Source organism: Phasianus colchicus, chromosome 2, assembly GCF_987193195.1.
Source record: "Phasianus colchicus chromosome 2, bPhaCol1.hap1.1, whole genome shotgun sequence".
NCBI classification, from domain to species: Eukaryota; Metazoa; Chordata; class Aves; order Galliformes; family Phasianidae; genus Phasianus; species Phasianus colchicus.
In genome coordinates, this window is record NC_143437.1 from 67018322 (window position 1) to 67042804 (window position 24483).

The 24483-nt window shown below is 48.6% G+C and overlaps 1 protein-coding gene across 1 annotated transcript in view; it reads right to left on the bottom strand.

Annotated features, from left to right (window-relative positions):
* Window positions 1-20745, bottom strand: part of FOXO3 (forkhead box O3) — an 85616-nt gene extending 64871 nt beyond the window's left edge. The window contains exon 1 of the mRNA XM_031610919.2: window positions 19137-20745. Within this exon, the coding sequence (XP_031466779.1) occupies window positions 19137-19718 (582 nt within the window). The 5' untranslated portion in view covers window positions 19719-20745. The remainder of the gene's footprint in view (window positions 1-19136) is intronic.
* Between the last annotated feature and the right edge of the window lie 3738 nt (window positions 20746-24483).

The following is a 24483-nucleotide window of genomic DNA, read 5'->3' on the forward strand; positions in this document are numbered from 1 at the left end:
AGCGCAGCAAATATTTGAGCGTGTGCCGAGCACTGGGCAGTTGCAGTACATACCGCTCATCAGCCACGCAGAACCCATTTATCACCAACTTTACTGCCGTATCCTAATTTTTAGGACACTTCTTGTTCCCTCCCATAGAAACATTTGAAGAAATAACCCTGTCTCCACCTCAGAGATGCCATGATTAAGTTTAAAGATCGGCAGCCATGTTATTGACTGCTGTTATTCCCTCAGGCCTCCAGCATTACTGCTTTCACTGGCCATTACCAGCATTCTGGCAGGATCTGCAGCACCACTGCAAATGGGCTCTCGAGTGGCTCCTACGATCCCCAACAAGCACTGGTTTCTGCTAAAAGGCAACTGGCAAGTCTCAGCAGCGTGGGCAACTTTTCTCAGTATTGATACAGACACTGAATTAGGTGGGATCAGTATGCGCTCATCTGGCTACTGAGAAGTAGGCATGCATCTGCCACCACACTTGAGTTGCCTATGCTGCTTTCAAAGAACATCACCATGCAGAGATCAGATCCAGAATTTTCCTCTTCCAGCTTTGCCCATTGTTTATCTGCAGCAAACCTGCCAGGTGACGCTCTTGAGGAAGGCAAGGGAAAAAAATCAGAGCTACCCACGCCCACTGCATACTGCTCCATAATCTAGCCAAGGGCAACAGGGAGCATGAAAACATCCTACCAAAATTTAGAAAAAAAACCCACTGTAGCTAGTTTCAAAAGATTTCAAAGATAAAAACCCCTTTCTTCTCTATTTTGGAAGCACAGGAAAAGCCCACTTGGGGTGAGGTTTCAGGAACAACAAGGTTTCCCAAATGACAGGCACACACAGCCCCCTGCAGATCTCTCCAGAGCACCTTCGCTTAGTTTTGACAACTAAATGCTTTAGCATAAGACCATCAGCATTGGCTGCACTTGCAAAGACTCCAGCTGAAACCTGCAAGCTACATACTTGTTCAGCCAGATTCATGTTATTATCTTTTCCCTTTCTCTTCACCACAGCAAGAGTAACAATTTAATTAGATGGGGGGGGGGGGAAGCCCGTATTATTTATAACTATGGCAAAATACATTATTTTCAGCTAAAAAACTCTTCCGAAGGAAACAGTACCCAGACCAACGTTCACATACAACTTCCTGAATTTGTGATTCAGACCCAAATTTCAGGGACGAGACTAATTTAGGTTTTGATCTTTCTGACCTCAGAACATACACAAGTGCCTTGGGTTTGGTGCCTGCGGTTTTGCTGCTTCCTAATCCCACAGATCTGCAACCCAACAGGTCCATCAGCCCAAAACCAGCAGCACCTCAGAAAACACAGCCTTTGAAGAAGACAGCAGAAAAACAGAGCTGTCAGCCTTGTGCACATCCCAGGGAAACCCAAGGTGGGCTGTCTTGTTTGCAAACCAATGCCACCATTGTAGCCTGCCCTGTGCCCTGCTGGGCAGACAACACCCACAGGCTCCAGGCTGCCATTCCACCCTCAGCAGCAACTTTTTTTTTTTTTTTTCCCCAACTTAGACTATATTTGACTTTGCTGTCAAGTATTTCAATGCAGCTGCTATTCTCAGGTTCTCCCAGAATACACACAGTAGGTACTGTACTATTGCACATATAAACATCTACCTTCCTACCGCAGCTATTTATGATTAACATAACTTTCCTCCATTTCTGATTTCATTTCCTCTCCTCTGGCCCCATTCTACACAGCAGAAGAGACACTTTCAAAAACGTACCCAGAACCAACTTTTAGCACAAAATAAAGAAATTAAATTTTTGCCTAGTTAGAAATTTAAAATGCTAAGTCTAGTTTTGCTTGTGAGTTACAATTTCAAACAGGAAATTACCTTTGCCCTTTCATGGTTTAAGGAAAATAAGAGTGAAAAATCAATAGTGGGGTAAGGTGGTGGAGGGGAGCACCACTCACTCACTTGTGCTGGATTTATCGCCTCACTTACAAGGTCCTGCACTGGCCTTCTCTGTTCTGGAGATATGACCCATCCAGAGGAAGAGACACACCTCTGCTTGGTCACAGCAAGCTTTCAAATCAGCTCCAAGAAGCAGCTCTCTGTTACCCTCAGCCAAGCAGGATGTTCAGACAGACGTTCCCAAACTCTGGTCCTCATCCAAAACCTCCCTTTGAGGTACCTGTTCCACTCAAAAAGATCTTGCTGTCAGCATATGCATCTTTCCGTAACTGTATTCAAGCTTCAAACTTATTCTCTTCCTGTTGTTTTTGCATGATCCATAACTTGATCACAGCATTAGCTATGACACTTTTGAAGGGCCAAGAATTACCCCTTCTAGCCCTCAGAATATTGCTGTCTTCTGGACACAGCCCTGCAGCCTCATGCCTCTGCTAGGACCTCCGTTTTTTAACTTTGCAGAAGAAGCAATGTAACTGAACAGGGGAAATGCTGGAGACAAACATGGAATTTGTGATTGGATGCTCTAGACACCTCTGAATGTCAGTAAATCAGGGTTGGGGGGTTATAGGAACAACATGGTGCTACTGCTCCTCTCTGCAACACGCTGCTGGAGAGGTCAGGCTGTGGAGAGTCACAGAATCACAGAATCGTAGGGGTTGGAAGGGACCTCCAGAGATCATCGAGTCCAACCCCCCTGCCAAAGCAGGTTCCCTACACCAGGTCGCACAGGTAGGCGTCCAGGCGGGTCTTGAATATCTCCAGAGAAGGAGACTCCACAACCTCCCTGGGCAGCCTGTTCCACTGCTCCGTCACCTCACCGTAAAGAAGTTCTTGCGCACATTGGTGCGGAACTTCCCATGCTCCAGCTTCTGGCCATTTCCCCTTGTCCTGTCTCCGCACACTGCTGAAAACAGTCTGGCCTCGCCACTTTGCCCCCCACACCTTAGATATTTATAGACCTGGATCAGGTCCCCTCTCAGTCTTCTCTTCTCAAGGCTAAACAGACCCAGACCACTTAGCCTTTCTTCATAGGGGAGATGCTCCAGGCCCTTCACCATCTTTGTGAGTCCTTTGGCATCTGCCCATATGAAATAACCGCTAGATCTGTAGCCAGAGCAAATCCCCCTCCTCTGCCCTGCAAGATCAGACTAACAGGAAAGGCTCATTTTTGTTACCTCTGCTACCTTGTTCCTACCTTATTATATGCCACACACTAGAAAACATGGAAAGCGAACAAAAATTGCAAAGAGTGCACAGAAAAGCCTTGATGCAGTGGAGACAGGACAGATTTCCCAGTTCACTTTTCCACCTCTTCACTTGTTCCATCAGACGCTCAGTGGTACATACAGCTCCTTATAACCACACAGACTGACAGTTTTTACCTAGAGTAAGCTTCAGTATGTGACGTGCAGCATGGGAAATTAAGTCATTTAAACTCCTCCACCTTCCACAAACGCATAGGGAAACCTCAGCTAGCAGCCAGCACTTTGATACATGGTTTTCCAACCTACAAACCAACCCACAGCGTGTCCTGCTGCAGTGACACTTATCTGCACTTCAAATACGTGCATTTGAATTATTTAAGTGTGCAGAAAGCACACAATGTAAAAGAAAATGACTTCCACACCACACAGAGTCACACGGCAGAACTCCCCGCTCCAAAAGCCAAAGCTGCAGCCAACAGCAGCTGAGGCACGGCAGGAATACTCCGGCACTATGGCTTTACAAAACTGTAAATGATTACAGAATAACGCCCTGCAATCAAAGAACAAAATGTGTGCTGCAGATTAATCACTTTCCAAGACTGGAAAGGAAAGATAGGATTGAGAGATAAATCTGGCTGCAGTGTTTATGCAAGCGTATCATGCTCCTAAGGACTGAATGTCCCAGAACGTACGGAGGAAGTAAACAATGTGCCGGCGCTCGCAGCTCCAAATACGCCAGCTCAGGCAGGACGCCCAACTTTCAGTTATGAAACAGCACCTTCGCAGCTCTCCCAATTGCTGCCCGTACCGCCACTACCCGGGAAAATCTAAAACAAAAGACCCAGCAAAGAGAGCCTGCGCTCTTCCTCAGAGTTCCACGTTCTCCCTCAGGGCCCTCCCACCATTCCCAGAGGCCCCCAGATCCCCTCTCCTGCCATGCAGTGTCAGCAGCCCCAGCACACACTGGCAGGCAGAGGCTGCGAGCGCTTCTTGTCAGGATTTACTTCTGGACGCATACGCCGGCACAACTCACGTTCTCAGTGTCCCTCCAGCATATAATCACGCTGCTTTTGGCTGCTTAAGCGCTGCCAGCCTTCATGCATTCTTCGTTTTTGTGTAAACATGTTTACATTTGTAACTCCTGACTGGCTTAATACCGCATAGGCATTTTGAGGAAAACTCTACGAGCACTTGAATTAAACGCAGCGCTTTGGCAGTCAGTTGCAAAGGAAGTAAATAGCAGACAGCCTGCATTAGGGGGGCTGCGTTTCCACAGAGGAAAGTTTTCTGGTGACTGCAGCCACCATGCAAGCAAGAGCAAACACAAACAGTGCATCAGTTTGATCGTCCTGTGAAAAACACCATGCTGTGCTGTGACATGGGCTGAAAAGAAAATTAGAGAAGTGACCCCAAAGCTGAAAGATCACACCCAAAGCTGGCTCTGCTCTTTCCGGCCAAAACACGTGGTTGATGGAGCAGGGTCACAGTGTATCTCTTGTCCCCTGCAACAGAGCACATTCAGGAGCCATGAGGTCACAAGTTAAAAGTATCTCAGTGTAATGACTGCCCCCACCATCTGACCACAGCCTAGATCTAGCGCTGGGGCTGCCCGGGTCACCAGGAACCCCTGCCTGTAAATCCACCCCCACCCCCCCTCATAATGTTTGGGGTGGGCCTAGGTCACAGCAGCTCACACTGCAGAAGTAATGAGTCCCTACACCGCAATTCACCTCCATGTTATAAAAAAGAGCTATAACATCTCTGCATACATAGTTCCCATTGCCACTGGGTGCTCAGGAGCACCATGCAGTGCCACACAGCAGTCCCTCATGTGCACAGGGATTCCACACAAGTTGCTAATAATTTTCTGAAGATGGAAGTGACATACAGCACCAGGGTACGTATCACAGCAGCACTGCACACAGGGAACCCACATCGCAGAAAGCATCTATGTAAGGTCCTTCCTCCCTGCAAATATCTGGCTCTGTATTACAGCCGATTAACAATAATCTACTAATAACAAGACTGTGATGTAGCTGCAAGAATCCCCTAAAGTGAAATCCTGCCAGTGCTGGTAATTGATCCAGCAACGCGTACCAGGTCAATGGCACAGGCATCTCCAATTCTTGGAAACATTACATCCAGTCTAATTCCCTCCCAAGGTCACAACCATCAGAAAATCCCAGTACATCGTGACCCAGAGATCCGTGACTAAACAGCTGTTATCAATAGCCCAGGAAACCCAAGCACGGTGTCTGAAACCTATAGCTGTTGCCTGTGAACCCCTCAGCCTCCCCAGCCTCTGCAACAGCCTGCAGAGGAGTGGTAGAGAATAAACGGTAGATTTCTCTTGTGGGAGATTTGCCAGAGTTGCTTTTGCACTATTTACTGCAATGCCTGTTTGAATGCACTTTATTGCCATGGAAAAAGGCCACCCTGTTACCTGATTAAAGTTCCGTCGTAATAAAGTTCAAAACTAGGGGCTCATAAACGGTGTGCTCTGTGCCTGAGTTCTTTGAAAAGTTAGTACAGGGTTATTCCCACCATTATAGGAGCTGGTCTAGCACCAGCTCTGCACTAAGCTGTCTCCTGACTATGAGAGAAGCCAGATGATGCTTACCAGCACAAGCTTCGCAGCAGAAGCAGAAGATACAAGGAGCTACAAAAGAAAAGGTTCTAATATTTCCTAAACCAAATATGCTGAGTCAGAGGGTACCCAACAGAGGATGCAGGACATGTACACAGTACTATGGACTATATACTTTCACATCATACGATCTATGATGTATCAGAGATTATATGATATATTATCAGTGAGGGATTTGTAACATCATCAGTAGGGAAGGAAGAAGAATCAGCCCCTCATCACAGAAATCACAATTACTCCAAATTCCACTAAGTACAAAAGCTTTTCAGGAGCTGATGCTTAATTTCTCCCTCTTTGGAAGACCAAAGGCAATCAGCCAACAGCGCAGGTCACTGAGCTAGCAGGCATCAGCAAAACAATCAACCAGGTGGGGACCATTGGGTAGCTGATAAAATGTGTGATGAGCTTATTATGACCTTGTGACTGCCTGTCCTAGTGCAGGAAGGTCAGAGAGAAGCCAGAGTGCTCTCAGCCCACAATCGCAACCCAGTCATACGGACAGAAAGCAATCTTCAAGTCTCTCCCAATAAAATCTCGCTATTTTCTGCCCAAAACAGCAAGCATTTTAAGGACTGCTCAGCAGAGCCCAGAAGTGCACCATCACAGACACTGTTAGCTGTCTCATTCAGGCCACGCCACAGTGGAGATGCAAATCTCCCTAAGGCTGGATCATCACGTACACCAATGAGCAATCCCTATTTACACAGTATCAGCAGAGTGAATAACACTACCTGAATGACTAAGGATTTGCACACTGACAGCACCAGCACTGCTTACCCAAGGCTGGATTAGTTTAAAAAAATATACAAAGTTGTAAATTATAGGTGGTGCTGTGAGCCCCACCTACACCTTGCATTGTCCAACACTTCCTATTATAAAACCCTGTTCTCAGTTGCTAATAGCCTTGCAAACCTGAACTGAAAGTATGACTGGAAATAGAGCAAACAGCTTGGGATAGGCAAGACATGGAAAGCAGGAAGTCCTGGGACAGGGGAGAAGCACGGAACCAGGAGCTGGACAAAAAACTTGGCCAGCTGGATGAAGAGAGCTGATCCGGAAGGCAGGGAGGCAAGAGATGACGAGGAGAAGAGGGATGTACAGAGCAGGGTTGAGAAGAGCAAGTAATGAGACTGGGACAGGAGGCTATGGAGGAGAGAGGAGGCTGCAGAACTGGTGCTAGCTAGGAGCACAGGGGATGCTGGGGAGGCGATGGCACAGAGCAGCAGGCATGGAAGGGCGTATTTCCTTATTGAGAGATGAGCAACAATCATGGAGCAGGGCCCATGTGGAAAGCATTGGGGATGAACTGCAACCCTAACACCCCCTGAAGCATGCAGCCCACCTTGAAGCTGGGGGGAGGACAGCATGTTGCTAACGATGGTGTCACAGGGAACAAGAGAGGATATATCAAGTGAGAGGAGCAACTCTGACATTTTCAACTTCTGAGCACTGGCTTTTATATTTAAATATTTTTCGGTGCAGACTTTGGCATGAACGAAGTATACCGTCATTAAGCGCTTCTGTGGAGCATTTCACTGAGTGGTCAGAACAAGCCACACGGGTACTCCTGCAATCTTGGAGGATCCACAAAAATATCCCAAGCTACATTAAATCTGACTTTCTTGTTCCCTCTCTGCTCCTGGAAAATGGGGAAGGCGTGTGACTGCCGCTGCTGGCACCCACCTGCCGTATCATGTTGCTTCTAGGGAGAAAACTGCGGGCTCAAGCACGTCCGTCCCTATAAAGGAATTGGTGCTTGCTGACTTGTGAGCGTTTCCCACAGAAAATAAGGAAGCCATCATCTCTCAGCCCATGCGGAGCTCTAAGAAAGCAACTGTCATCCCAATGAAAATGTCAAACCAGAAACCAGGCACTCGAGACTGGATAAATTTAGTAAGAGGTCATGATTCAACTACAATAGAAGGAAATCCACACTTAATTTCTCCAGCAATTGTTATCATAGCGCTCAAGTAAACCATTCTTCCTTCAGGCTGAGAGTACACCAAATCCACATCATTTCTCAATTTGCTACTTTTTTTTCCCCTCTTTCCTTTAACTAGAGAGCACTGTCATATTACAAGCTTAGTATAAGTCTCAATAAAATAAAAAGAATGATACATGTGTAGGTCTTGCCATGGTTAAATCTTGACCCAGATGCTGGAAAAACCCTAAGCGAACATTTCTCCTGGCCAAAACAGTGTTCTTTTCACTACATATACTCTTGGATCCAGCACCTGCAAGTGACACTACAGCTCATGCTGTCCAAAATGGACAAAGAATCTGACGACACACACATGTTTTGGAGGCTTGTCTGCACTTATCTGAATACTTGTGCCAATCCCAAATTACTGCAAGTTCAAAAAGTGTGCCAAACTCTTGTCAGAACAAATCCTTCAGCTAAGATTTTCCTTTTTAAAGGAAGAAAAAAAGAAGAAAAAGAAGATGGAAAGAAAAGGAAAAAAATATCGACTACTTTTTTTTTTTCCTGCTTTCATTTTTCAGCACCATAGGATCAACACTGGCTGTTCAGTTGATAATACCCCTCTTTATTTCAAGTTATTTTTCTCCTTTCACCACCCACATTCATCTGGGACTTATTCAGTATTATTCTGCCTGACACTGGTCCAAAACAGCAAACAATTTCAGTAACTACACAATAAGCAGAGCACATCCTAACCGAGGCACTTCGTCATCCAAGAATCCCCTTATGTAACATCCAGCTCTGTATTGGAAATAATGTGGAAAAACTTGCAACAAGGTTAGGTAGAGTCATGTCTTTAACACGACTTCTTCCTGCAATCAGGACTGAATTTTACAAGCACGGAAACACTTCTGTACTTTGGCTTTCTGTCTCCAGAAAGAGGTGGAGATTTATGCCCTTTCTGCTTCTAAATTAGACTTCTTCAGTGCCCCATTTTATATTCTTCCTGACAGGTCCCTATTTTGTATTAAAAACCCACTGTCATCATGCTGCATTGCAAAAGACCTTTCCAGATGAAAAAGAAAAACTCCCGCCATCAAGTGAAGCAGCAAGAGGTAACTCCTCAGTTCAGACTGTGTGGCTGAAATACCTCACCCAGCAACACAGTTATTTCCAGCAGGGTTTGATAAAATGGTAATTCACTGTCCAGAAAAGTCAACAACATTAACCATATTACACTGAGAAAGTCAAAATAGGTCATTCAAACAGCACTATTCCCCCTTCTTTTCAAACATAATGCAAAGCGGTTAATAGTCTCTCTTGCAATTAGCATCACCTTTGCCTCCTCAGTGCCCAAAACACACTAGCCCCACAGAGCTGCCCTTACCATGATCCCCAACCATCATTACTCCTCAGCAAGCACATCTGCCTGAAATCCTGACCCCAGCCACCACCTTGACCCAGGGCTTCCCAGCCCCATCACCCCAGACCACAGCCATCTCTTCCCGAGGGCTGCTGTGTCAGCCTTCAGACAGGAGGGCTGCTGCCCAGAGGAACCTCAGGAAGGTGGGCTGCAAGGATCTCCCCAGGGAACCGTGGGTGCAAGAGAGCTTTCCTGGATGTGAGAAGTCTGACATATGTTTCCAGTGCATTTTAATTTAGAAAAATGTTGGAAAGATTTTATTTATGTTTCTAATTAGGTAAACAGTATGCTTCCTCCACCTGCTCCAAGCTACCCCACCAGGCCCGGTACACATCAGATGCCGACAAACACACGTCAGGTTGATTTACTTCCCACTGCTAGCTCTCAGTGCCCTTCCTTCTCCAAGCCCCCTGTGCCACTGCCTTATGGCCCAAATGCTTTCCTTCTCTTTTTCAATGTAAAATGGCCTTGCTATTCATTTCCAAATATCTTTGTAAGCATGCAACTCCCTTTCCGGAAGCCTTCTGAAAAACAGCTCTTCGTAAGAGATTTTTCTTCTACCTCAAGTGTGCAAACCTCCCTGTACATTTTAATATTTTCGCCATGCAGGAACTAGGTTGTAGGAGCAGCGGGGCAAGAAATAAATCAGCTTGGGGAAGCTGAGAATCACACAGTCACCATAATGATGGAAATAATAGCACTGGGTTTGGAGGTTTCAGCTGCTAGACAAACGAGGCTGGATACCTCTGGCCCAAGCCATTCAGAGCTCTGACACCATTTCCATTTTCAAATCTAAGGTTTTAGATGTGGCCTACTTATCTGAGTCACATATATGGTTCAGGCTGTGCAAAAGTAGAAGCAGCTTGCACAAGATTCCCAAAACGTTCAAGATCTTTTACAGGTTCTTAAGTGGCAGCATCACTCTTGGTGGCAAGGCTATTCTTCTCCAAAGGCATTGCACGAACAGCTGCCTCCTTCCGCAGGACATGATGAATACTTAAAGAACCACCATTCACTCTGAAACCTGACATAGCAGACAAACAGTTTTGAGTTCTCTCGTACAGTGAAGCTTTCAAACCTAACAGATCATGTTGCACAAAACAAGGACACCAGCTTCACAAGTCTCAGCTTACACTGCATCTCAGGACATGACTTGAACTGCATCACCTACTCCTACAAATTCCTGGAAAAAACATTATCTGAACATTTGCTAAGGCCCAGGGTTTTAAAGAGCAAATAATAAGTTATAGGCTTTCAGGAAACCACATCACTGTTCTCAGAGCAAAACCAATCAGCAAAAAAAGGTGATAACATGAGAGTCTGTGAAAGCCTCATACAAAGGCTCTCTTTGTTTAGCAGTGTTCTCGCTTATCAGAAGCCAATTTTATGTACTAAGCATATCTAGAACTTCATATACGAGACCGATAAATCCTCCACGAAGTACGAGCAAATATATTTGCCCAAGATAGAGTTCACTGCCTTACTTTACCAATACCCACAAAGTCACACAGTTTTGATTTAGATTCAGTCTCACATTTTAAGGTATATTTACATTATAGATTTTATGTGAATAGGTGGGGCTACCTTTGGTTGTAATCCATCTTTGGAAAGCTGAAATATCTGTCTGAAGAGCCAGCATGGAGAGTAAGAAACAAATACAGAAGGTTTTAAGATTGCCGACATGTACCAAGATGATTTGGTCATAGAGTAGCTTTGGTTGGAAGGGACTTCAAAGTACTTCTAATCCCCATATTCTAGACTTAGTCCATACTCTAGACTTGACAATGTAAATAATACGCTGTAGGTCATGTCTTAAAATTATTTATTTAAAATAATGTTTTTTATTCTTCTTAAGAATATTACAGGAAAAAAAATAATCAGAAAGCACTAATTTACATTGACAAATAGTCTTACCAATTCCATTGCTGGCTCTTTAGAACAGGAAAGTGCTCTGTATTAGAATATTACCAGGTAATGAAAATGCTTATAAATAGAACTTTGTTTACTCAAGTGCAAGCAACACTGTTACTAACACTGCCTGGCCTTGCACAGTGTTCAGGGGGAGCCCAGGTCCAACAGCAGCCAGGGCTATAAGCACTGCTGGTTCCATTCTTACTGACACTGATGAAATACATGCAGGCACTGCAGGGGAGCCCTGCTTGGAAAACCCCGTCATGCCGCTCTGACGTGGCCTTACGCAGGGACAAGAATCAGGCCCTGTTCTCATCTGCCCCTACTGCACTGTCACAAACCAGGCTGCACCCATGAAAAATGATTAATGTCCCCTCTATCAACTGCTCTGAAGCACCCCAAGGTGAGACGTGTGTGTGCCTGTGTTGCGGTGCACCTCTACCTGCTCCCCAAAACAGCAGGTAGAACTCTGTCCTCCCAGCCTCCTTGTTTATCTGCTGGCCTCCCACCCCTCTGGGGCCACGATAAGCAGATGCCACCTCCCAGCCGACACGCTGGCACCCAGCCCAGTTCTGCTCTTTGGTTCGTCACGTGGCTGGGGCTGGGGAACCAACAAACCAACCAAAAACTTTTTTCCTTGGACTGTGCCGCACACATCTGTTGGTCACAACCCCAGATGTCTCCATGGACCCAAACAGAGCTGGAGGCTGAAAAAAACCCAGAATGCAAGCCTGTCCGAAGTGCCACAAGGCCAGGGTGTGAGCAAGCAAAACACAAAGCATGAAGGATGAAGGTAGCCTCAGTGGTGCCAGCAGACAAAACCCACACCTTGGGCAACTCTCCTCCCTCCCCTTGAGATTCCATAGCTCCCAGCAGGGTTTTGTCAGCAGACCTCAGCACAGACCCACCCTCCACCTGGGCAGGGGCTACAGGGACACATAGTGGCATGATTCGGTGATTCACCCTGCTGAAACATGCCCACCAGTCCCAGGGTACGTCACAGCCTGGGATGATGGCACTGATAAGAGCTTCACACCCTCAACAGCAGTTTCCTGACTGCAATTCAATGCTGTCCAGGATGGCACGGGCTGCAGAGGCATTGACACAAGCCTTAGGCGCTGCCTGCCATCCACCTCACCTTCATTGCCCCCAGCCATCCTGCAGTGCCTTCCTCACACTCCCATCACACACACGAAGCACCAGCCACACCAGCAAGGGAGAAATTAAATGAAACACAAGTGGGAAAAAAAGAAAAGAATACCTTGGCAAATGAACGCGTTCAAGTGAGAACACCACATTTCATAATTCAGCTCGCAAGTACATTATATGTTTTGATCAAGCAAGTAATTAATTCCATTTGTTACTGCAAGTCTGTTATAAGAACCCACCTTCACATCAGTACAAACCTCCAGAAAGGCTTTTTTTTTTTTTAAACCAGTGAAACTGTACAAAGGTGTCTTATTTCAGTAGAAATCTTTAAATAGCCTTTATTTTTAAATCAGCTCCAGTGAACAGATTAAGAAAATTGCACCAACAAGCAAAGTCCAGGCAGCATTACCAGCGAGACACCAGCACTGTTAACTCCTGACCTGTCTCCAAGTCTGCAGAGCGGTGCTACAAGCAGGGCAAATGTGCTAGGGCATAGCCCAGAGAAAGAACTCTGGCTTTGCACAGCAAGACCAGCTCCTCCCAAACCTCACCGCAAGGCCCAACATCAGGGGCATCATCATGGCTAAAAACAATGACAACATGACAATAGTTTGCTCCTCCAGGCAGCTGGAGGAGAAATCACTCATTTCTCTGCTTCTTCCCAACTCCTGACGGTGCCCTGAAATGGCCATCCTGCAGCCCCATCATCTCCAACCCCATCCTGTGACAATTTCTGCCCAAGGCATGACCCAGGAGACAAAGCAGCTGACTGAGAAGACTTCACCCACTGTTGCTCAAAGTCATGCTCCACTCCAGTGGCAGCCAGCTCTCAATGGCTGCAGGAACATAGAGGTAGGCCCAACGTACAAAACTGAAGGAGCCCTCCCTGCAGGCCAACTCCAACTCCCGCCACAGCCTCACAGAGCTGAGCTCTTCCCAAACATTGGGCTGGGACCGCATCACTGCAGTCCTCCAGGTTTCTGCATGGCCACGGAAAGGAAAATCCCAAGTTCTGTGGAACAAAATGAAACCTCTCTCATCCTCTTGTTTAACTTTCTCCAGTTTGCAGTCTTGGTCTGGTGTTCAAGTGCTTAGAAAGAGTCATTCACCAGAACACAATGTTCTTCGCTTCAAGACAACACTCAAGGCGTCCTTGTTAAGGTACTTGTTGCAATTGTCATGTAAGGCCACCTCCAGGATTTCTGGATCTCTGTCAGCAGCCATTTAACCACTCCCTGCCTCAAGCCTTCTGCACACCCTCCCAAGGACTTAGACTTATCTACGCTTTCCCTTCTTGTGATCCAGACTTCCAGAAAATTGTCCACACCTGGCAGAGCTTCTGAAGAGATAACTGATCCACCCTGGGGCTCACAGACACAGCATTGCGGCAAGTTCCTCCTGCTTCTTCAGGTAAACTCATTGATTTTACCAGTGATATTCCTCAGTGTTGAGGCTCTGATGGCCTATCAGGTCTACAGCAGCACGCATAGTTGGGTTTTGGCAAGCTGAGAAGCAGAGCTCTTTCTTCATCTCCCTCAGCTGGAGAAGGGAGGGCTGAACCTACTGCTAGCAAAAAACACTCTGAAACATGCTGACTTGCTTGAAAAGCTAAGCCAATGTCAAATAAATGTCACATACACATGGCTAAGGAGTTGGGGGCTGTCAGCGTTGCAATGGTATCCCATCATGCACAACTGAAATACAAGAAAGCTGGCACGGCCACACAGAGAAGCATGGGATAACCCATCCTGGCTTTGTCTGAGGCAAGTCAGAACAAAACATCTCATTCTGAAGGAAAATCCCCCTTCTGTAGACAAGCCACTTTTTAATAATAAGTGCTAAATGGACTATTCAAGCAGGTAATTAATGTTAATTAACATATGTCAGGCCATAAATTGGTTAAATGCACCTCATTTTCCAAGCTTAGTGTGTGGCAATGCTCAGGAAATTGTAGCAAAGAACAGTCCAAGTTCGTAGAAGTAGAAAAAAAAGAATGAATAAAAAGTTAAGCTTAATCCTCACTTAACTCACAATGTGCTGAGTCAGCACTACTGAAAACCAAATGATAGTGCACATTACTTCAACATTTTATTTTTTGCTACTGAACCACTGCGCTGTGCACATGTTGCCATCCCCAAGAAAAGCCACATCAAAAAAGCAGCAGCTTCTTTGGCGCCTGCTACCAGCAGGCTCCACACTCTCTGCAGGACATGACCCCAGTTAGTGCTGCCAGGGCTCCTTTCCCACATGAGCTTGGGAATGGCAGCATTTGGGTGCTCAGAGCTCACCCTCCTGTGGGGGAGATTAAGCCTTGAAACCTTGAGGGTTGTACGCCTTTAAAGGTAATGTACAGCTGCTATTTTACAGCCTTGCCCTGGGGCACTTTTTCTGTGACAGAGATAGCAGGAAAGCTTTTCCAAAAGTGGGAGAGAAAAGAGAACACGCAGGGTTTTAGTCTGAGCAGCAGCTTGCAGTTGGGAGCACTTTTGGTTTCTCCCCTGGCAAGATGCCATCATACAACAACCCACTGTAATTGCACTGCGAGCACAAAGCAAACCTCACAAAGACTTTCAGTGCTGCCACAGAAGCAGCTGGCTGCTCAAACCTTGCAGGGCACCTTTAGGAGGCTGCCACCTACAGAAATCACCTAGCTGCTTATCCTGAGATACCCCTTGTTCCCGGTAGACCCTTCTTGCACATTTCTACCTGAAACGGTAGCCTGTTGTTTTTAAAGACCTGAGGAGCACTGATACCAGCACTTCCCAAGCAAGCCTATCTGGCCACGATGCTACCTTGCAGCATTCACTGGAGATTCCCTAGTCTAAGTTTATCAGAACTCGTGACTCTACCTACAGCTGATGACGCTCACCAAGGCAATGTGCTCATATCTGCATTTTTCAAGTCCTTAAGCAGAAGTGCTCCTCACCGAGGCACTGCAGGGGGAGAACATCAGCGCCTCTCGGAGGCTGCCCAGTACCTCCTTCTCCTCTCACAGAAGTTTCCTACCACAAGCAGGGGAAAAATGAGATGTTTGATATATGCTTTCCATATAAAATAATAATGTGCACTAATATTTACACACGACTTCTACAGAAAAGTTCAAGAAATCGTTTATTATTTTGATGCTAAACTACACTCCTCTTCTATGCAAGCAGCTTGTTACTAAGCATTTCAAATTTTGGAGCTGGAGTTCTGCATCTGTTTCACTCAGCATGAAATTCACTTACAAACGTTACCGAGCATTTTGTTGAAGTACAAGCATAAGGCTTTGATCAGGTAAGGTGCTTAAGCAATAAGTTTAAGGACACGAGTAATCCCAGCAAAGTCCCAAGGAACTCTCCACGTGCTTAAACCCATGGCTGCTTCACTAGATCAAAACTTGAAATAATCAGACTACAGTTTGCAAGCTAAGCCCTTCTGCATGGACAAATAAGGCAGCTCAAAATTAGGGAAAAAAAAAGTAAAAACAAAATAGAAGGATGGAAAAAAAAAAAATACTCCTGCTAGCAATCTACTGGGAAACATGGTTTTGTTTTTAACAAAAAAGCACCAGAAAAACAAAGCTGATGCAAATTCTAGTTTAACAGTACTGCTCCTGATAATGCAGCAATTTGCTATTCTGAGGAGGGAGAAGTAAGAAGAACAGAGAGCAGCGTTGCTTCCTTCCCACATCCTTTGCAAAAAAATGATAAAGAACGTCCCACACATCTTCATATCAGCATCTGGCTAACAGATTTAGCCATGTGCCTGCATCACTGCTAAATTTCTCAATAATCAGAGAAAATACCTGTGCGTTTGCTGCACTGGAGGAATTGCAGTGCTTCAGCACACATCTGTCAATAAGACAAGGTAATGAAAGAGGCAGTGTTTGCATACAAAGTCTCCAAAAATCTACCTGCCAAAGTAAATAAGCCAGCAGTTAGTATTTATCCTTCACGAGGAAGATGCAACAGTGTAAAAACAAGTGGAACAGGTGTAAAACAAACAGGCTTCTGGAATAACACCAAACCTAAGCAAGTTGGCTGTACCAAGATTTGGGAGTTACACTGGTACCTGCATATGAGGGACCCATTCACAGCCCTGCGATACAGCTCAGTAGAGAGGAGAGCAGTCCCCCTAGTGTACTCTTCCTGCAGGAAAGGCTGTGTTTCTCAAGAGAGTGCTGCGAGAAATTACAAAACAGCGTTATTGGAAATGATACGGGAACACTTCAACACGCTGCAGTGAAACCAGGCACCTCTGCTATGCACACAGCGCTGCTTTGCTTTTCTGCTTCAGGATTATTGAGGAAAGCAAGCTGAAACATTGTTTTTCCAAGTATTTAGCACGCAGCAAGTCAGCACAGAAGTTTTGCAATTGCAGGCTGCGGATAGGGTAACAGATGCCTGAATTCAGGAGCACAGACAGACGAGCCATCGAGGAACTGCGTGGAGGCGCGTGCAATACTCATCCTACGCCGCACAGCCAGCTGACACCTTTCCCTCAGCTCCAGCGATAAGAAATTTAAACGCTGACTTCCCACAGCAATCCCAGGCAGTCAGCAGATACGGGAGCACGCACCTAACCCCTCCCTGGCCATCCGCCGGGCCGACAGCAGTGTGGGGCAACGACTGCAGGCTGGCATCCTGCTGGCACTGGAGCGGGCTGGAGCTGCATGCACGGGGCGAGCCTTATCGGAGTTAGCGGAAGCATAATATATGCCTTCTTAACCACATCTGAAACATTCACTTCTGCTTTAATGCCCCAGGCAAAAATAATAATAATAATGTCTAGTCGAACGATAGTCGCAACTTTAATTTATAGCTCTTAAAATAATTGTTTTGAGGAGTGTAATCCCAGCTATGCGTACGGATTATGGTCTTCACCACATCTCACTGGGAACAGCACTAGAATTTCATGTGTAATAATACCTAGGATAACAAAACAAAGTATCCTCTTCTCTTTGTTTAAAATGACACTTTCCCCTCTCAAAGCTGGAGAAGAATACTGTTAAGTGTGCTTGCAGCCTTCCAAGATAAACCCGGTTGTGTGAAATTAGGATAAAATCCTTCTGATGTAGAGTAATTTTCTGTTCACTTAAAATCTCAGGTTAAAACCTGGGAAAAAAAAAGTCTGGTGTGAGATGCTGACATTAGCTCCCGAAGAGTTGTGTTCATTACCTGAGAGGGAAACAGAGATGATAATAACGTATAATGTGTTTGAGCATTGGGAGGCTAAGATGGAGTCTCTATTTAAGAGCAGTGTCTCTGCACAAACTCATTTACTTTCCAGGCAGCTGAAATATCCCTCTTCCCAACACACATGCAGGGACTGAAGTGGCTCCTGCCCTGCTCAGCAGCCCATGGTCAGCTGCTGGCCTCCCTTCACCCCACATCTCACTGTTTAAGCGTGGCCCAGCTCCACAGACGGCCCCTGAAGGGGGAGGGATGTCCTGCACCGACGTGCTTCTGTGCTGATAAAGGTCACCCTAAAGGCTGCAGAGGGACTTCTGAGCTAAATCATATGCAATAAATCCCAAGGGATCCAAGTTTTTAACACTGTAATTAGCTCCAAGTACCAGCTAATGCTGCTCAGGAAAGGAATCAATATCAAATTAACAGGATAAGTTGTCAGAAAAAATTGTGACTGTATTAAGCACGTTGATCAATGCAAACACTTGGCGCTATGGCCCAGGTCCTGCTGCTGAGGCAACGGGAGTTCTGCCACCGCATTCAGCCCAAGCAGTACAGCCCTGCTGCCTGTCCTTCGGAGCAGCGACACAGAGTTCACTGAAAATTCAACACAGCTGATAAAGGAGCAGCATTTGCCACAGCAGCTGGCAGCGAGAGCCACGGCTCAGTGTGCAATACCAACCGGGGAAGGCCACGCTGGCACCGTGAGATTTAACCCTTTGCCACACTCCATGCTCACCGTCACACAACACCCAGTGCCTAGCTCAGCCCCAACACTGCAGAATCTGTGGGTTTCAGAGCCATGCATTAGCTATGCCTCGATAAACTTTGTGCTCCTGTTTTTCTGACCTGAGGTATGGCATCTCAATGCTTCCCCCACAGCACTCCGCTTGGAGCCTAGCTGCAAGTCAGTCCTACTCCAGAACTATGGGGTGAGGCAGAGCCACCAACAATGCAGCCACAGTTGCTTCAACCTGCAGTATTCCTGACTGGTTCATGCAGAAGTTACCCCTGATCCAAGGCAGAGAGATTCAAAGTAGAAACCAAACCTCCATGCGGCACAAGGAGACTCCCTGCACACTCACCCTCAATACTCCCATCCCTCAGCAGCAGCTGTGATCCCCTGTACACCCCAGCAACATTCTGGAGCACCCCCATATCTGTATGGCTGCACATCAGCCCCATGCGGCCGACAGATGGCCATGGGAAACAGGCCCAAACTAGTGGGTCAGGGAGTACCCACCCCACACCCCGCTCAGAGCAGGTAGGCTTTACTAGGCTCTGTGGGAGCAGGGCCCCATTCTGCCATACTGGGTTGGTCAGCAGCACGGCAGTGACCTCAGTGCAGCCTGCCACGCTGCGGGCTGGTATCACCCCAATGGACGGAGACGTGTGGGGAGCATACAGGCTGGCAGCACCAAGCCATCATTCCCACAGTCCTGTCAGCTCCATAGAAAGCCCGAGCCTTGGGCTTCCCTCCACCACCTTCAGAAACGGGAGAGCACCAGAGCTTTTTCAGAGGAAGACGCAAGCCGATCTGCATGCAAGCTTCAGGCTGGCACTGCACGAGAGCAACTCCGCTTATTTCTATCGCGAGTCACAAGGTCCCTACAACTCGTAAAAAACAGAAATGAAAAGCCTTTAAGAACACCGTCTTCTGCCTTTTCCTTCCCTGCCTATCCCACTGCACCAGACGGCAGCCGAGCGACGAAAGTTCCCTCCTTTCCCACCCTCTTCCCCTACACTGCGGTCAGACGGCACCCCGTCCCCTCACCTTCCATCCTGCCGAGCTGTTGTTGTCGCCCTTGTCCTTGAAGTAGGGCACGCAGCGCACCATCCAGTCGTAGATCTGCGAGAGGGTGAGCCGCTTCTCGGGGGAGCTCTCGATGGCGCGGGTGATGAGGTCGGCGTACGAGAGGTTGCCCCACGCGTTGCGCCGCGACGAGCACTTCCTCGGCGCCGCCGCTGCGGGGCCGCCGCCGCTCAGCCCCCCGCCGCCCGCCGCCGCCGCTCCTCCCGGCGCCGGCCCGGGCCCCTCCGGGCCGCCGCCGGGCAGCGGGGCAGGCGGCCGCGCCGCCTCCTCGGGGCCGCCGGCGGCCGCCGCTTCGCCGCCCGCGGGGGCCGTGCCGCCGACGGCCATGGCCGCGCCGCCCCCCTCCTCGTCGTCGTCCTCCTCCTCGGGGATCATGGAGGCGGCGTCGGCGGGCGGCTCGCCGGCGGGCTTGGCGGGGCTGGCCTGCAGCTCGGGCCTCTGCAGCGGCCAGGTGCAAGAGCGGGGGCGGCTCTGCGGTTCGAACTCGGGGTCCAGCTCCACGTCCAGGGGCGAGAGCGGCCCGGGGGGCGACGCCTCTGCCATCTTGGCCTCCCTCGGGGGCGGCTGCGGCGGCGGCGGCGGGGCGCTGCGACGGGGCGGGCGGCTGCCGGCCCCGCTCCTCCTCCGCCGCCGCCTGCTCGGTGCCGCCGGGAGCCTAGCGGGCGGGCATGCCGCTCCCCGCGGGCACGGAGCGAAGGGGCAGAGCCGGCAAAAATAACAAACGGAGAGCGAAAAACGCGATTAAATCGGGCGGAGCGCTGGAGCGCGGTGCCGGGGCGCGCTCGGCGGTGCGAGTGTGCGTTTGTTTATGTTTCTTCACTCCATGCGGGCGCTCCGGCTGTGTCCGCGCCGTAGCCGGCCGTGGGGGCCGGAGAGTACCTTCCCTTCCTCGGGGGGTCCTGCGCTCGTCCCTAGGCGGCACCGAGGATCCCTCCTTCTTCGGGACGCCCCGAGGGGAGCGCGGATCCCTGCGCGCTGCTCGCCGTCACTTCGCGGTGCCCCCGAGCCCCGCGGCACCTCCTCGCCAGAAGAAAAAAAAAAAATGTAATAATAGTGATAAAAATCCTTTTTCTCGCAGGGAAAAAACGAGCACGAGAGGGACGGATCGGCGCTCCTCCAACAGGTCCGGGAGCTCTAAGCCCTCCCTCGGGCTGCCGAAGCGAACGGGTTTTGTTCCAGCAGCACCGCCGCGCTCGTAACCTCCGCGCTCATAACCTCCGTGCTCCTGCCGCTGCCATCTTGACAGTTCCCTCCGCTCGAGTCACCGAAAAACTGCGGGCGGGGGGCGGTGGGGACAGAGCCGACGGCCGCCCCCACGCCAACGGAAAGCCAGAGCCCAGCGCCCGGCAGCAGCGGCGGCGCTGGCGTTGGTGGTGCTACTGCTGCTGCTGCGCGGCTCCGCTCCGCCCGCTCTGCGCCTGAGGCTCGGCGGAGCCTTCCCTTTAAAGGCGACGCGGGGGGAGGCGGCGAGCCGAGCGGCCCGGCTGCCGCAGCCCGCCCCAGCTGCCCGTGGCCCTGCCGGCCGCCAGCTCGCACATCACTCCTCCTCCTCGCCACAACACAAAGTTATAGCCGCGCGCAGAGAGCCGCAACCTAACCCGCCGCGCCGCGCAGCCCGCCCACGGGCGGGGCCGAGCAGGGCCTCCCACACAGGGCGGGGAGAGGGGAGCGGAGCGCGGCCGGGCCCCAGCGCCCCTCCGCCGCGCGTCTCGGCTGCCGGGGACGGCGGGGACAGCGGCGCGGAGCTGCTGCCTGTTCCCCCGTGCGTTTAAGCAACGTGAGTGATTTCACTACTCCATACATTGAGTTTTTGTCACGTTCGCCCGACTTGCTGCCTAATCCCATCTCAGATAGCTCTGGTTGTCACAGTGGAGCAATAGTGCACCTCCTAACTGGGCTGTAAATGTGCGGACGAGTTATTCTTGCAGGTATTACCGCTGGAGTCCAGTTTACCTGGCCTGTTTTTGGCGCTGCGTTCAGCCAGCAGGGTGGAGAGCGCTCAGCCAGTGCCCACGTGAAGGCCATCACCCCACTGTGTTCTCCGCCCCTGGCAGAAGGGCCTCTGAAGCTTGAGGATGTCGTTAATGACAGGTTGGGTAAAGGGGTGACCCACAAACCAGGAACACAGCGCTCTCAACACGAATGTCATTGCAAAGCACAGTGTGTGCCTACCAGCTCCTGTCCGGCTTGATGTCAACCTCAGCCACGGACCAGATTTAGTACAAAACGTGTTGACTCCGGTTAAAGCTTCTGAAGCGTCTCTACATAGAATTATTATCTAGATGAAAGTCACGACCGAAGACCACGCAAGGCTGTGAGTGATGAGGCTTCCTCAAACACCACGAGGAGCCCAAGCAGGCCAGCTGCTGGCTGTCACCAGCACCAAGGCCTTCCCCAAACCTGTCCATGCTTGGGGGCAGCATTTCCTCAGGTCTCAAGGTTCCACATCGCACAGTTCCATACCATGCTTTGACCTTAGGCTGGGTTACAAGCCAAAGATCTAGTCCTAAATGATATTATCATCTTCATTTATTTATTTAATTGGCATCGCATTGCTGCACAGGCAGTGCCATTACGTCTCATTGTGCTAGGTGAAGGCCCTGCACGTGGTCAGAAATGCTCTACTCCCTGCCAGAATTGCAGCCTAAGTAAGACAGGCCAGGGCGGGAGAAAGGAAATAAGTAAGTAGTAACCCTATTAAGGAGATGATGGACTGAGGCACCAAGCAATTACATGACTCTGCTGAGGTCATACAGGAAGCCCATGTCAGAACTGAGAAATAAAACCAGATCTTCTGGGTGCCAGTCCCGGCCCTTTGCTGCAAGATTCTCTTTCCTCTTCAAAATGCACTGGTGCCTCAGCCAGACAGCCTTTTACTGCATAAGTTACAGTATCTGTTCTCCACGCTTCCACACAGTGAAATAGAACGAGGAACCCGTTATCATCACTGTTCTGTGGCTAGGAACACTGCAAGAGGTATAAAAAGTGATCCAAATTGAATCTAAAGCCTGCACTATTTCCAGCCTCTTCCTTTAAGTACCTTAATGCCCTGAGGGTGGGATTTTCAAAAAGCTCGGTTTATGGGAGTTTTATCGCTGACTTCAACAGGAATAAAGTTAGGCCAGCCCTGAGGCCATCTGACAGTCTCACTCACTTACTGTGCCTACTTAGGCTGAGAGTACTGTGTCTTCCTCTGCAACACATTTCAAAACCTTGAGTAAGGACAGTAGATAAACACGTATCTTGCATGGTGGATGAGGCAGCCACCTTCTTACTGAGAGGGCTGCATGCCATTTGCTTCCTTGGACAGAAGATGGGTTTGGTGTCTTCTACACAGCCATCTCCCTTCCATGAACCACAGAAGGACTTGCTGACAAAGTGGTATGGCTGGGTTAATTTTTCCTCCACAAAGTGCAGGACTGCTCCAGAGAGGACACTGTCACAGGTGAAACTGAAGTCAGGTGTTCTTCAGGGTTCATAAAAGGGTGGGAAAAAAGTAGAGGAAATAAGGGGAACGGTGAAGATGAAAGAAAGAAAAACTCAAATATTTTATGAATATTAAGTGCTTGTACTCCAAGGGATGATCTGATTCAGAGGATCTACATAAAAATGTATGTGTGGGCAAACTATTTTACACATTTTTAAATTATGTATTCCTGAATTCCTCTAGAAGCTGTTCTTCTCCGTGCCATAGGCAGTACCTGATATGGATCCAGTGGGGTCATGATTCCTTTGCAGCTGAGTCATTTCTGTGGGTTATCTCGGTCACACACATTCACCACCCATGAGATGCGGGGCCTATGGCGTACTGCCTAGGGGAAGGTAGCAGTCATATGACAGAGCTCTGGAGGGGGATCCTTACAAGTGATTATTTTGTTGAGATTAACTCTTTTAAGCTCTTACATTCTGCTACATCAGCTCATTTTTTCTTTTGAGTCTTCCATGTTGTTGACACAGAAAGCCAGCTTCTCCTAAGGTGACAGTGTACCAGTTTCTAGCAGTAACCCAGATCTGATCGCTCCTTCCTTCTGCCATAACCTACATTCTCCCTTGGCTGGTAGCTGGAGAAGTGCAGGTCACTTTTCTGGCTTTACCTCTTTACAAAGGCTTGCTAATGCAGCAGCACAGGTGTACAGTTGGAGGTAGAGCTAAAGGTGCATTGAGGAGGGGGTTGGTCCTGGAACTTATCGTTATCAACATCTACTGTAAAGCGTAAGACAACGTTGTTGCAGTTACCTTAAAACAATGGCCACATTGTCTACATTGACTTCACACAACCAAGTGTATAGCAAGTTCCTTTGTAAGCTACTGGGCTTTGAAGCCAGGTCTCCAAAGGGTTTGTGCTCACTGCAATAACTCTGCCTGCCCCTCCCATCTGCCCTATTCTTTTTTCTTCCCTCAGTTCCCTAATGTCCTTTAAACACAAGCTGGGCAAAGGGCAGCAGAGTTTTGTGCACAACTCTCACAAGTTGTGAGAGCAATTTGTGTGCTGATTAGAAAGAAATGTCACCTAGAAGCCAGCCAACATCCTACGTTGAGACTTTAACCTTTCTGCCCAATTTGGCTAAAACTGACCATTGGGTTCCAAAGTTATAAATGGGAGATTGGCTGACTGGCAGAGAAGCAGAGCAAGGATCCGTATCGTACCGTGGAGACACAGGGGGCTTGCCAAAGTTGCAGAGTTCCAACTATAAATGAACAGCAATTTAGGGATCGCTTGAGGTTGGACTTCAGCCTGTGAACTTGCTGATCAGCGAGAAAAGAGGGGAAGGAAGAGAAATGCAGCAGAAGAAGGAAACAGTGACATTAGTGCTCTTTCCTCAAGTGATCTTGATGACTTGGGGACCAGACCTAAGACTAGTTTGGCACCAAAACTCGTGCACCCATTGCCAAGGAACTCTTGATCCATTTCTGTATGTGTACAGTGCCTACAGATGTCCACATTCAAAAACAGGTGCACTTTTTGGTAGAAGCTAGGTTTATAACTTAAACCTCCAAAGAAAAAGTGGGAAAATTCAACCCAATCGTTTCACATCGTTATTAAAGCAGCCTCACACCTGCTGCATTGCCAGGGCCCACCAGAGAGCAGTGCCTTGCATGCCAGCAGACTCCCAGCTTCTCATGGAGGGTTTCTAACTGGGTGCCATACTTTCAGTCACAACCACACGTAAGCACACACAGCTGCCTCGCCAGCTCCCGCAGCTTTATGTTCATGTCCTGCAATATTGGTGCCTTCCTGAAATCCTGAAAGCCCCATTAAAGGAGCGTCCCGGCTGCCATTTTAAACCCACAGCCAAGCTCCTAACAC